This window comes from Mustela erminea, chromosome 3, assembly GCF_009829155.1.
Source record: "Mustela erminea isolate mMusErm1 chromosome 3, mMusErm1.Pri, whole genome shotgun sequence".
Lineage (NCBI taxonomy): Eukaryota > Metazoa > Chordata > Mammalia > Carnivora > Mustelidae > Mustela > Mustela erminea.
Window position 1 is genome coordinate 61266005 of NC_045616.1, and position 15599 is coordinate 61281603.

At 35.0% G+C, this 15599-nt stretch overlaps 1 protein-coding gene across 6 annotated transcripts in view; it reads left to right on the top strand.

The window, feature by feature from the left end:
- AP3B1 (adaptor related protein complex 3 subunit beta 1) overlaps positions 1 to 15599 on the top strand; it is a 348922-nt gene that overhangs the window by 202693 nt on the left and 130630 nt on the right. For all 6 annotated transcript variants that reach the window (XR_004283661.1, XM_032334867.1, XM_032334869.1 and 3 more), the window contains one exon: positions 5777 to 5886. Coding sequence is in view for 5 of the 6 variants with exons in the window: in XM_032334867.1 (XP_032190758.1) it covers positions 5777 to 5886 (110 nt within the window). In the remaining variant the exon portion in view is untranslated. The remainder of the gene's footprint in view (positions 1 to 5776; positions 5887 to 15599) is intronic.

Genomic DNA, 15599 nt, shown 5'->3' on the forward strand with positions numbered 1-15599 from the left:
TTTTATTGGGAACATAAAATTATAAACTTTAATCCTGTAAATTCAAGATAATATGATGGATAGAACATTTTTCTACATGTAATATTAAAACTAAGTGGCAACAAAAATTTTCAAGGAAAGTAATTTAATTGACTATAGAAAGTAACTAGAGGAGATTAGGATGCTAAATGTCATTCATTTTACTTGTTTCTACTTTTCATTCTTTTTGTCTCTATTTTTGTGTTGTACTTCAAAATATGAGTTGAAAAACATGTTTTATTACCTGTATCTTAATAATGACCTTCTATTCTATTATTTATGATACGTTTCTTGGTAAAATATTTCCAGAACATTAAAGATTATGAACCAAGATTTACCAGGGTAATTTTTCTTTTAAAATTTAGTATACAAAAAGTACTATAAATTAGAACACTCATTAGTTCTTTTAAATACAAAATATATTCAAGGTTTCTGAATTTTCGTTTTTGACCTTTTTTTTCTCATGTGAAATTGTTGTAGATTTTAAAGCAATCATCTCTACTTCAGTTTTGTAATATATCAATTTCTTGAAAAATACCTTTTATTGACTTTCATTTAAAAGACAAATATTCTACCCCAGTAGCACTTTGAAGGAAAGAATAGATTGTTTTGTAATTATGTGATGGGAGATTAAAATAATCTACATTCACTCTTAAAAGTAGGAGAATTTACTTATTTAAACTCTGATATTTTGATGTTTAGGCTTTTGTTTTTGATAAATCAAAACCATCATTATAACAATGGCTTTTTTCTCTGTAGTTTAATATTTAGAAACGTTAATTGTTCAGATTTTGGTTGTATAATCATCATTAGCCTATACTTTCTGATTCTTTAATTCTTTTTCATATGAGTATACTTTTGTCATTTGGAAACCTCATTAAAATTAGTAAAACAAATAAGGAGAATATTTATATTAAAATCAGTAGCATTAAGGAAAGTAATAATATTTTTAACTTAAAAATGGCCAGGGCGCCTGGGTGGCTCAGTGGGTTAAGCCGCTGCCTTCGGCTCAGGTCATGATCTCAGGGTCCTGGGATCGAGTCCCGCATCGGGTTCTCTGCTCCGCGGGGAGCCTGCTTCCTCCTCTCTCTCTCTCTGCCTGCCTCTCTGCCTACTTGTGATCTCTCTGTGTCAAATGAATAAATAAAATCTTTAAAAAAAAAAAAATGGCCAATCCTGACAACAGAACTCCTTTCTTCTATTAAAAAAATCTGCTCTTAGGAATAGGTATCTAGAATGAGGCCTCAGTTTCTTTAAAATCTCTAGGATCTTTTGAAGCTCTAAGATCTGTGACTCTTGATTTTATATTAATACAAATATCTGCTCATCTGTTCAGATAATGTATCTTAAACCCTTAGGGGCAGCCTTTAGGCTCCATTGTTTTGTTTTGTTTTGTTTTTTTACATATATTTAACACACTGTTTTTAGACTTGTAGGTTTTTTTTGTTTTGTTTTAAAGATTTTATTTATTTATTTGATAGAGATTACAAGTAGTCAGAGAGGCGGGCAGGGAGAGAGAAGGAAGCAGGCTCCCCACTGAGCGGAGAGCTCCATGTGGGGCTCTATCCCAGGACCCTGAGACCATGACCTGAGCTGAAGGCAGAGGCTTTAACCCACTGAGCCACCCAGGTGCCCCATGTTTTGTTTTTATTTTTTAATGTTTCTGACTTCTCCCTTCTTGACATGGAGAGGACTTTTCAAGGCAGACTTGAAGCTTGCCTAAAACAATTCAGTATCACTATCTGAGATTAATACAACAAATTTCTCAAGGATCTTTATGAGAAATCTGCATTTCATTTGGCTGAATAAATTTACCATCTACTGTAAACTAGAAGGATTGAGACAGAGGACTATTTTTTATTTCATTGAGTTTTATATAATTTGGTAAATGTTTATTGAGAACTTGAATATAGTTGGGGTATTTAGTAAGTGTTAAATAGGTGACTAAGATATTCATTCAGCCTATAAAAGGTTCCTGCCTTTACAGAGTTAACAGTCTAACGAAGGGAGACAGTAATATAAAATAAGTATGTTACAGTTTTTCTGTGTATTGACCACTTACTCTGTTGGGGACTGTCTGCTTGCATGTAGAACTAGACTACCTATGTTTGAATGTTAATGTTATCTTGAATAAATTACTCGATCTCCCTGTGCTTCAGATTCTTCATTTGCAAAATGATGGCAATAGTACACTGTAGTAACCTTGAAGGCATAGGCTAAGTGAAATAAACCTGCCATGAAAAGCCAAATACTTTATGATTCCACTTGTGTGAAATCTAAAATAGTCAAATTCATAGAATCAGAGGGTGGAATGATAGTAACCAGGGGTGGGGGGAAAGGGAAATAGGGAATTACTAAACAGCAAACATAATGTTTCTGTTAAGTAAGCTGAATAAGCTCTAGAGATTTGCTGTACAACATTATACCTATAATCAACAATAATGCAGATAAAGTTTTGTGAGAGGGTAGATCTCATTTTAAGTGTTCTTACCAAAGTGAAGTTAAATTAAAAAACAAAACAAAACAGGAAGCTCTATTTTTTACAGTAAGGACCCTTAAGTCTTATTAAGAACAAAGAGGAAGCTAGGAAAGGTCCAGAACACAGGATCATTTTGTGCTTATGGTAGAACAGCACTGCAGTCCTGTGGTCTTTGAAAAACAGGAGATAGAGTAAAAGAAAAGTAGGGTGGAATTACATGAAGGGGTGAGAGGGCACATGGGGTGGGTGAATAAAGACCTCTACTGAAGATGTCCAGGTTATTATGCCCAGAATCTGTGGGCAGAAGGGAATCCATGGCAAAAGGGATTTTGCAGATGTGATTAAGATTCTTGAGATGGAGATCAGAAGGGTCCTTTTAAGAAAAGGAGGGAGGTCAAGAAAGTCAGATGTCAGAAGTAGAGATTGAAGCGATGCCATTGCTAGATCAGGACCTTGAGTCAAGGAATGTGAACAACCTGCAGAAGTTAGAAAAGGCAAAGAATAGATTTTCTCCTAGAACCTCCATAGAGAGGTATCCTATTGACATCTTGCTTTTAGCCCCTTAAGGTCTAAACTGTTAACTTCTAACTCTAGAACTGTAAGACACCGAATTTGTATTGTGTTAAGCCACTAAGTTTGTGGTAATTTATAACAACAATAGGAAAGTAATACAGCATCAAAGGATAAATGATACCAAATATATTTTTCAGCTATAGCCAATCCTGCCTCTCCATGTGTATAATTAAAATTATACAATATTTTTCTTTGTCTAGTTTTGTAATAGTACATTTTAAAAATAAAAAAATTTTATACTGTGGATTTTTTTTTAAAAGATTTATTTATTTATTTGAACAGAGAGAGATTACAAGTAGGCAGAGAGGCAGGCAGAGAGAGAGAGGAGGAAGCAGGCTCCCCGCTGAGCAGAGAGCCCAATGCGGGACTCAATCCCAGGACCCTGAGATCATGACCTGAGCCTAAGGCAGCGGCCTAACCGACTGAGCCACCCAGGCGCCCTATACTGTGGATTCTTAAAGCCACATTTACCATATTTTACTTTGCATAGTAATTACTTTTAATTTTTCTTACCTAGAGTATAAGTTTGACAAAGTCAGGATCTTAACATTTGTTTTCATCAAAGCTCAAAGTGGTGGTCTTTGTATAGTAGCTGCACCTCTTAACTTAGAATTTAGAGATGAAATGGTACCTTCTGAATTCTGGATAAAGTCATATAGTTCTAGGGCATTTGTCTTTCTTCATCTTTAAAATAATGAAAATAAGGTACCTACCATATATTACTATAGAAGAGAAAGAAACATTTTCTCATATCGTAAACTAAAGCATTGTATAACCATCAATTTATCATTCTGTTGGAGAAAGGGCTATGTAATTTGAAATAAGTATGTTTAATAATGATTAAAATGATAAAAATTTTACTTGTATTCTTAGAGCCAGGTAAGAAAATACATTTTAGGGGCCCCTGGGTGGCTTCATCATTGAGCATCTGTCTGCCTTCAGCTGGGGTCATGATCCCCAGTTCCTGGGTTCAAGCCCCAAATTGGGCTCCCTGCTTGGCAGAAAGCCTGCTTCTCGTTCTCCCACTCCCCCTGCTTGTGTTCCCTCTTTTGCTCTGTCTCTGTCAAACAAATAAATAAAACCTAAGGCATTGTAGACTTATTTATTTGGCTTCAGTAGCATTAGTATTTGTTTATATAAGAATCATTCCATAAGTTCTCTAAATTGTAATCTAATTGGATTACAGTTATCTGCTGGTACCACCAAAAATGTAACTCTGGACTAGTAATTAGCCACTTCAGTGTGATAACTCAATCTCAGAATCCCAGTTTCAGGAACTGCTTCCTTGGAGTCACTCCCAGGACCAATTATTATATTAGTTGATTATAATAATATTATTAGTTATAGATTTATTAATATATATATTAGTTTTATTATATGAGTTAATGTTATATATTATATATAATAAGAAATATATTTCTTGCTCTGGCAAGAAACAGATGGCATACTTAAAAGGTATGATTGAAGAGAATTTAAGGAAGGAACTATTTTAAGGAAGGAACTATTTATTTATTTATTTATTTATTTCAAAGATTTTATTTGACAGCGAGTAGGCAGATAGGCAGGCAGGGGGGTGGGGAATCAGACTCCCCGCTGAGCAGAGAGCCTGATTCGGGGCTCGATCCCGGGACTCTGAGATCATGACCTGAGCCAAAGGTAGAGGCTTAATCCACTGAGCCACCCAGGTGCCCCTGAAGGAACTATTTTTAGGATGTGGGCAGGATTAAGAGAAACCAAGAAGGTATGATATAACGTCCAGAGGCTAACAGGTTACTGACCATGGGAAGCCCCTTTATCATATCTAGAGCTGAAGGAAAGGGGTGTAAGGAGTGTGAGCAGTTCAGCAGGCGAGAACCATTCATAAGCACTGAAACTATCAGTAGAAGAATGTACACATTGCCAGGGAAACCTGGTAGTAGAGGTCCATGATAGCAAAAATTCTCTTCTTCTGCCCCCTTGATCTCCTGCTAGTATGTCCTATCAGCTAAACATAGCTGGAAGCCAGGGACAAGGGAGTCTAGTTGATGCAATCTGCAGAGGTCAACCTCTAAGGACAAAGAGTGGGTCAGGAAAGGCAGAGAGAGTGGAGTCACTGGACAAATGGAAACAATCCAGCACATAAGCCCACCCTTTCTGGCTCTGAAGTCAGTGCTATTTCTATAGTAACACCCTTCTTACCATTAATGATCTTCAATACTTACTTTTCTGGACATATCCCTTAAGGAATTTTTTTGGTTTTAGTTAGCTGTTTTCTTTAGAATTGGAAAAAAAGTTATTTAGATTGTAGGTGTTTGATTCCCATTATGTAGTTGATAGGAACCAAATAACTTACATGGTGGCTATTTGATTACCATCTTATGGTAGAAATCAAGTATTTGAAAGTTATAGTTAAAAGCTAAAGACACTTGAATATTATGGTGAGCAGCAAAATCTAATCTCGCGTTGCTTTTCTCATTCAAAGAGGCGGGTATTGGAAGGGGATATCAGAAGTTCGGAGGCAACAACAGAAGTTAGAAATTAAAAGTATACTCCTCTGCTTAAGATAGTATTCACCCCCAAAGTTTGGAAATTTACTCGTGGTTATAGATTACACCTAGTCATTTGAGACATGTAGAATATTTTGCTAACTTAAATTCATATTTTACCAGGAATATTGCATTTGAATTGTATTATACATATTTAATGTGAATAATCTCTCTTTTTCAGAAATAGTTGTTGCTGAAAGTGTAGTTGTTATTAAGAAATTACTGCAAATGCAACCTGCACAACATGGTGAAATTATTAAACATATGGCTAAACTCTTGGACAGTATAACTGTGAGTACCAATTAAGTGATCTTTCTGAATTTAACTAGGTTTTAGTCAATTAATTATAGTGTTGTTAAGATAATGGACATCTTAAGATGCGTTGGCTAAGAGAGCTTAACTATCTGGATTCAAATCCTGGTTCTGAGATTTTACACTGTTGTGGAAGGGAATTACAAATCTGGAAAAGGGGAAAGATGCAATAAATGCTGCATTGTTAGATTGGAAGTGGAGATTTCATTGTAAACTTCATGACTTTATAAATTGTAGATGCATGTGAGTGTGTAAATGTGTGTGTTCACACATTTATGTATATGCATATGAATGTGTGTATTGGGTATACAATTATCTATTTTTTTGAGAGGGCCTGCATGCAATAATGCCTCAATACAAATGAGCACACCTAGTGCCTAGATCTTGGTTTTTTTTTTTTTTAAACTGAGATAAAATTTTATACCATAATATACACTCATATAATATAGCAGTTTTTGGTGTATTCGTAAGGTTGTGCAACCATCACTACTATGTAATTCCAGTATGTTTTCATCATTCCAGTAAAACTGATTCTCCCTTTAGTCCAGCCCTTGTCAGCTAACAAATCCACTTTGTCTCTATGGATTTGCTTATTTTGGACATTTGATATAAATGGAATCATATGTCAAATGGCCTTTTGTGTTTAGCTTCTTTAACTTAGTATGTTTTCAAAGTTTGTGCATGTTCTGGAATGTAGTACTGCATTCCTTTTTGGTAGACCTCCGTTTTAAAATTTCATTCACCTTTTGACGGACAGGGCTGCTTAGAGAAATGGCTGATTTTAGAACAAGGGCAAGGAAAGAATAAGATGATCTGGGAACATCTTGTTGGGCAAAAAAAGCAAGGAAATGCTCACAGAATGGTAGAGATGTGTCAGAAAGACAGAAAAGCCAGCTTGAAGGGGCTCCCCGTGGCCAGTTTGGAAAGCAAAATAAATTATAGTAAAAGGATTATGGCCTATTGAATAGGGTAAGACTCTGTTGAGACCACACTGGGATGAATGAATGAATGAATGAATGATTGATTAAGGGAGAAGGGAAAGCTCTTTCTTACAGTACAAAGCAAATAAATGTAGGAGGAATGATGAAATTAGACTATCACCATTTGCAAGCCATCACAATAATAATAGACTGAGGTAAGACTCATTAACAAATGGTAAAAAGTAGGGGGTAAAAGTTCAGGTAGTTAGAGGATATTTGTATAGTTGCGAAGTATATTCTCATACGATACTTAATTACAAAACATAAATTAAAGACTATTAACTTTTACAATGGAGAAACCTTGCAGGTGTTACCTGAACCAAATGAACATGGTTTACATTGCCAGCAATGTAATTAAACACCACCCGATATGATATAGTGGACAGAACTTAACATCAGGTCTGTTGAATTCTTGCAAAAGTGAATGACTTGAATATAATCAAGAAGAAACATGAGACAGTGGACTCTGAGAAACAAACTGAGGGTTTTGCTAGGGAAGGTGGGGGTTTGGATGAGCCTGGTAGTGGGTATTATGGAGGGCACGTATTGCATGGAGCACTGGGTGTGATGCATAAACAATGAATGCTGGAACATTGAAAAAATAAGATAAAATTAAAAAAAAAAAAAAAGAGGAAGAAGAAACAAACCCAAATGGGAGTATGCTACAAAATAACTGGCTACACTCCTTAAAAATGCCTATGTCATGAAATGTTAAGAAAAACTCAGGAACTTTTTCCCATTGAGAGAGTTTAAAAGTATGCAACACATACTTTTTTATTTTCTTTTTCTGTGAAGGATTTGGGAAGATTTGGTAGGGACAATCGGTCAAATCTCAATAAATCTGTAGATTAGGTAGTGGTATTGGTTCAGTATTTCAATTTCTAATTTTTAAATCATTTTACTATAGCAATGTAAGAGCATTCCTTTAATTACAAAGTTTGCAATGATGTATTTTGATGTTTAAGGATAAATCTACAACTTCTTTCAATTTAGGAAACAAAATATCTGTGTATATATAGAAAACTAAAGCAAGTATAGTAAAGTGATGACATTTGAGGAATCTGGGTGAAGGGTATTCAGAGGTTGTTTTTATTCTTCCAGCTTTTCTATAAATCTGAAATTGTGTTTAAAAAATAAAATTAAAAAATAAATATTAACTTTGTTCCACTGCTTATTCACTCTGTGCTTTTATATTAACATCTCCATACTTTTCCAATCTTAAAATGGTCGTAGTAAATGAAAACAAAACCTGATATTTTGTACATATTAAATTAGTTAATATGTGTCATGCTCTTAAGAATATTTCCTGGCACATAGTGGTATTATATAAGTGTCTCCTATCTATTATTTAGGTCCTATTTCATTCCCTTTTTCTAATTTTATTTCCTCTTTTCAGAGCTCCTCAGTCTGTCTCAGTCTGATTTTGACTCCCCTGACTCCACTAACACTGACTTTTCCAGTGTCATTGACTATCTTCTTATTAAACCCAGTGGATAATTTGCTGTCAGTGTCTTTCATGATCTTTTGTTAGCATTTGACTTCACATACTGCTTCTTCCCTTTTGAAACATTCTCCATGGCTTCTTTCTGGTTTTTCTTCAAACTCTTTTCCATTGTGTTTGCCCTTCACTATGTCTGTCCCTTCAATTAAAGTTTTTTTTTTTTCATTGTTGTTTAAAGTTTAAAACTAATGTTCTATAAGTGATAGGGTTGTAGTTTAGGGGGAAATACATTATTTTCATCTTTGAAGATGGGGTAATGTATACTGAGTCTCTTCAGAGGGATTGTATTTGTGTGGTTTAAGGCAGAGTTTGGAAGCTGCATCAGGATCAATATTTAATATCTCTGGTAGCAAAATTTTCTTTCCCTCAAGGTCTTAGTAAAGCTCGTAGGGCAGTTATATGTGTATCTTAAAGCTAAGAATAACACTCACAGGAGTCTGTTAGCATCTGAGCTCCCACCAAATCTCTCACCAGAGTGTTCTTTGTCTTTATATCTACTCTCATTATTGTTTCTAATTATCAAAGCCAGGACCTCTCAGAAACTGTGTATGAGAGATATAGGGATTAAGAGAGTAGATTTGATATTAGCAAATTTAGGAAGCTTAAAACCATACCAACTTTCTTTTCTGACAATAATTGTATGAAGCTGGAAATCAACAATAAGAGGAAGGCAAAAAGGTATACAAGTATGTGGAAGCTAAACAGCACTCTCCTAAACAACCACTGAGTCAAAGAGGAAATTAAAAGAAAAAAAAATTATCTTGAAATAAGTGAAAATGAAAACACAACATATCAAATATTATGGTATCCAGCAAAAGCAGTTTTGAGAGAAAAATTTATAGCAATGAACACACATATTAAGAAATTAGAAATATCTCAAAAAACAACCTAACTTTATATCTCAACGAACTACATTTAATTAAAACCCAGAGCCAGCAGAAGAAGAAAAATAAGAAGTATCACAGTAGAAATAAATGAAATAGAGACCAGAAAAATAACAGAAAGGATCAATAAAACTAAGAGCTGGTTCTTTGAAAAGATAAGGAAAACTGACAAACCTGTAGCTAGACTAAGGGAAAGAAAAAATAAATAGATAAAATTAGAAATGAAAGAGGAAACATTAAAACTGATACTGCAGAAATATATAGAATTATCAGACCACTATAAACAATTATATGCCAACAAATTACATAATCTAGAAGAAATGGGTACCATTTTTAGAAACACACAACCTACCAAGAGTAGAATTCTACCAAACATTTAAAGAAAGAATTAACACTAATCCTCAAACTCTTCCAAAATAATGAGCAGGAGGGAACACTTCCAGACCCATTCTGCAAATACGATACCACAGGAGAAGAAAGCTGTAGACTGGTATCCCTAATGAATAAAGATGGAAAAAATTTCAGCAAAATAATAGCAAACTGAATTCAGGAACACTTTAATAGGATTATACGCTGTGACCAAATCTGATTTATCCTTAGCATGCAAAGATGGTTCACTTTATACAAGTCAATAAATTCAATACATCACTTTAATAAGCTGAAAGACAAAAATCACATGATTATCTGAATAGAGTCAGGAAAAAGCATTTGACAAAATATAACATCCTTTCATGATAAAAATCCTTAATGGATTGGTTGTAGAAGGAATGTATCTCAATATAGTAAAGGCTGAATATGACATACCTACAGCTAACATTATACTCATTGGGAAAAAATAGAAAACGTTTTCCCTGAGATCAGGAGGAATGCAAGAATATGATATAGGATACAATCCTATAGATAGCAAATCCCCAGAGTTAGTCAAAATACTGTTGGAATTAATCAGTGATTTCAGTTACAAGGCAGGGTACAAAATAACATAGAGACATCAGTTACATTCCTTTACAGGAAATGAAGCATCTGAAAAATAAAACCATCCCCTTCACAATAGAATCAAAACAATAAAATGAGTAGGAATAAATTTTCAATAAGAAAGTGAAAGATCTGGTGTGCTTGGGTGGCTTAGTGGGTTAAGCCTCTGCCTTCTGCTCATGTCATGATCCCAGAGTTCTGGGATCTGCCTGTCTCTGGCAGATAAATCTCTGTCAAATAAATAAATAAAATCTTAAAAAAAAAAAGGAAGATCTGTATAAGTAAAGACAACCCACATTGATGGAAGAGAAGGATTAATATTGTTAAAATGGCCATTCTACTTAAAGCCATTTAATGTAATCCCCATCAAAACACAAAACACATTTTTCACAGAAATAGAAGAAGCAATCCTAAAACTTGTGTGGAACTGCAAAAGACACCAAATAGGCAAAAAATCCCGAGAAAAAGAAATAACAATTCTTGAGGTATTGCACTCCCTGATTCTAACCGTACTACAAAGCTATAGTAATAAAAGTAATAGGGTACTCGCACAAAAATAGGCATAAAAACCAATGCAACAGAATATAGAGCCTAGAATTAAACCCTGGCATTTATGGTCAACAAACTAATATTCATGAATACCCAATGGGAAAAGGATAGTCTCTTCAACAAATGGTGCTGGGAGAATTAGAGCAACACATGGAGCACAATGAAACTGGAAAACTGTCTCACTCCACTCACAAAAATTAACTCAGAATGAACTCAGAAGCCTGTTTTTTGTTTTTGTTTTTGTCAGAAGATATGGTTAGTGGAATATGGAAGTATGATAGGAATTTCAAATTCAAAGGGGAAAAAAGGAAACAATTGTAAAATAAATAATAAATTTTTAAAAATAATAAAGTAAGGTGGAAGGGTAAAAATCCAAGTATATCCTACCCTACATATGAAGGGACTTAATTCTCTCATTAAAAGACTGACTTTCAAATTGGAGTGAAAAACAAAAGCTAGCCATTTATAATTATAACACCTTAATCAAAGTGATAAAGATTGAAAAAAGAAGATAAGAAATGAGATATTAAGTGAAGATGAACAAGAAAGTGAGATTTTAAAATTAATTAAAAGCAGAAGGAAGGATGCCTAGTGGCTCAGTCAGGTGTCTGCCTTCTGCTCAGGTCATGATCCTGAAGTCCTGGGATCAAACCCTGCATTGGGCTCTCTGTTCATCAAGGAGTCTGCTTGCCCCTCCCCCTGCTGGTGCTTGCTCTCTCTGTTTCTCTCTCTCTCTCTCAAAATAAATAAACAAAACCTTTTTTTAAAAAGGCAGGAAGATAAAAAAGAACATTATACAATGAAAAAAGACAATTTACAAAGAAACTGAGAGGCATAAACCTATATGCACACAAAAATATGGCAACCAAATAAATAGATAATGGAAATATCCATTAGAAATGCAAGGAGAGGGGCGCCTGGGTGGCTCAGTCTGTTAAGCATCTGCCATCGGTTCAGGTCATGATCCCAGGGTCCTGGGATCAAGCCCCACATCAGGCTCCCAGCTCAGTGGGGAGCCTGCCTCTCCCTCTCCCTCTGCTTGTGCGCGCGCTCTCTCTCTCTCTCCAATAAATGGATAAATAAAATCTAAAAAAAAAAGGGGGGGGAGGGAAAGAAAAAAATGCAAGGAGAAATTTGTGGATGACTTTAATATGCTTCTCTCATATTTTGATATATCCAGATGTTGAGTAAGATATGCACATAAAGATAAAGAGTAATTAAAAAATAGAATACATATTTGATTCAGTCCTGTAGGTAAAATTTTATATTTCTTGAACAGATAATACCCACTTTTATGGGTGTATTCATGAAACAGTTTACAAAAAATCAAGAATGTACTTGGACATAAAGAAAACTTAAAGATTTTATGTTTTAAGCAGTAAAATTAGAATTAATCTGAAAGGGTACCAGAAAAATTTTGAAGTAAGAAATATACTTCTAGGTGAAAGAAGGTTTAAAAGAAAAAAATACAAGCTTTATATAAAATACAGGAAAAGAAAACACTTTGTTTTAAATGTGTGGGGTATGGCTAAAGTGGTCAGTGCTACCATTTTTAACGTAAAGAGACCAGAAATAAAAGGATTTGGTGTTTGTCTTAAGAAATTTGAAAAAGAGGGGCACCTGGGTGGCTTAGTGGATTAAGGCTCTGCCTTCTGCTCAGGTCATGATCTGAGGGTCCAGGGATCGAGCCCCACATCGGGCTCTCTGCTCAGAGGGGAGCCTGCTTCCCCCCCTCTCTCTGCCTGCCTCTCTGCTTACTTGTGATCTCTGTCAAATAAATAAATTTTTTAAAAATCTTAAAAAAAAAAAGAAATTTGGAAAACAACAGTGAAATAAAACATGAAAGTCTAAAAGGGATCAAAGTTGATTTTGTAAAATAGGACACCAAAAAGAGATCATTGAAATTGATAAATGCATCTTAAATCTTCTTTGGGAAGCCAATAAAGTAGATAACCCCTCCTGATTCTTTTTTAAAAGATTTATTTATTTATTTGAGAGAGAGTGCATGAGCATGCAAGTGGGGGGAGGGGCAGAGGGAGAGGATGAGAGAGAGAAGTAGACTCATTGCTGAGTGTGGGGCCCACCATGGGGCTGGATCCCACAACTCTGAGATCATGACCTGAGCCAAAATCAAGATTGGGACCTTTAACTGACAGAGCCTCCCAGACATAGGTGCCCTACCCCTCCTGATTTTGATAAGGCAAAGAGAGAAAGCAAAAGTGAACAAATTGGGCATGTGATTCAAAGGGAGATTCAAATAATTAAAAGAAAACTATATACAGTTCTATAGCAAAATTGTGAAATTTTAGAGAATTAAAAGGTGATGAGTTGTTACTGTTTACTTAATGTATCTGAAGAAGTTGAAGCGTTTGAAAGTGGAACAAGGAAGATAGTTTGTAATGCAGAATCCTAAAAATGATTAGGGATTGGTGGTAGAAGTTATGCCAGAAGAAGGTGGTGAGGGGTATAACTGACAGCAACTTCAAAGTCAGGAATGGGGAGTGACTGAATCCCTAGAATCTTTTTCCTCCAGGTATTCAAGAGAGCTGTTTATTTAAAGAGTAACAGATATGTGGAAAAGGAAACAGGGCTTTATTATTCTGACCAAGCACTTTACGACTCTTAAATGTGGGTAAGTGATTGATTCTGAAATGGAAAGGTAAATCTGAGAGCCTCAAAGGAGACCTTTTTTCCTGAATTTATGTATATTTCACCCTACTTCCAGGGGTAATATCTTAAACCAGTACTGGTTAGAAAGAGCCAATCTGGACAATGTCAAAGGACAAGAAGACACTTTGAGCCTGTTTTCTCTCAATGCTTAAGCCACTTTATCAGGATAGAATCCTGGGCTCATCTACCCTCCAGGAGGGGTAACAAAAATGATAGCCAGATCTCTTTCCATTCTGGCCATCTTATCCATAGAACAAAAGATCTAAGGAGGTGGGGGAAATGCCCCACATGCATACATGCAGGAATTGTCAAGAGAATGGCCTAGAGCTCTCCTGAAAAGCCAGCTCTTGGAAAAGCTTCAGACAAGGCCATAAAGGAGCCATTATACACCATAGCAGAAGAACTGGGCCAAAGGAGTAATCCTTCATTTGATTAATGAGTAAATGAGGCCTACTGATGTCAAGTTATTTGTCTCCATGATTTACATGATTGATCCAGGACCAGAACCGGTCTTCCTGCCTTGCTGGCTGGTATTTTTCCTAGTATAAAATACTCATTTTGTCTCTGTCCAGTAGCCATGGTGAACTCTGGATTCAGACTTGGACTTCCAGTCTTACTTCCACCACTGACAAGCTGTAAGATGCTGAACATGTTTCTTAACCTCTTTGTGCCCCAGTTTTGTCATATATCAAGTGGGAATGATGGTCGAGCCTACTTTCTCAGGTTTTTTGTGTTATATAATAGACTGAGAAAACAAGTAAAGTCTTAAAACAGTGCCAGTTGCATGGTAAGAACTCAGTAGATGTTAACAATGTGATTTTTTTAAAAAAGGAATTTAGATTTTGTTGTTTTGAGATTTTGATTCCATTTGTTATTTATTAAGTTACTATTTATTAAGTGACATAGTTGAAAATATGAGAACTAAAATTTAGATTCTACTTTTTAAATTCAGACTGAATAAGTTATATCTGTGTAGGTAATACAGCCAACTTACATGTTTTGATTGTGGATATTTATCCTTTGGACTGCGCTTCATGTCTAGTAAAGACTGCTTGTAGAGCAGTTTTTCCAGAATAAAATGCATGCTACATCAGAGTTTCATACAATGTTTTATGGGACACATAAGGACTTAATATCATAAGAGAGTAATTAAAAGATGTTATTTTGTGAAGACTACTGAGTAGTATTGAAATAGCACTTTATGTAGTTCTTGCCCTGGTGCCTCCCTGAATGCCTGCCATTTCACAAGGTAACTAGCCTTGCCCTTTTGCCCCAACTTAATTCATGTTATAGTGTTAATGCATATTGAGTCCAGATACAGAATATTGGATCTGATTTGTTAGTTTTATGCAGTTTGTTTAGATGTTTACTGATTTTCCCTTTGACAAATTTAAATAAATAAAATTGATGTTGCAGGATCTATTTTATACTACTGCATTGTGCAGTGGCTAGTGTTGAAATATAATAACTTTTACATTAAACTACTTACAGGGTGATCTGTAAACTCTTTCTATAACTGCTCTGATCAGCTAGGAATCATATTTTTTATAGGCAAGTTAATGGGTTAAAATGACAGTGGAAACTGCTTTCTTGTAGAAGGTTTAAAAAGTGCACTTAGAACCACTTGATCAGGGCATTTAGAATAAAGAATCAAAGTCATTTACAATCCAGCTTGTCTTTGAAAATAATTGAAAAGCAGAAGTTCATAATAAAAGTATTATGTCTTATGCATATGTATATTATTAATTTGTATATGTGTGTTATTAGTTTGGTTTTAGTTCAGTGGTCCTGTTCATTCTGTGATTGAAAAGACCATGGAGAACAAAAAGTGACTAATTTTTTGATTTTAAATCTTTGAGAGTGGTGATGCTATGAATCATATTATCAGTGGTTTACAAATGGGAGTCCTGTAACTTAATTGGGAGAGAAAGGTAGGGCTGGGATTTGAAAATCTTAGGATTCTGGTTGCAGCCAAACATACAGAAACACTGGGCTTGTCAATTTCCTAAGCTTTTTAATAAATTGCTGTCATCAAGAATTTGGTATAAATATATTATATAGTGGTATTATTTCCTGTTGTGGAGAAGTTTTCTGAAGTTTTTAATATGCTTACTTGGAAGTTTAATTACCTCAGTT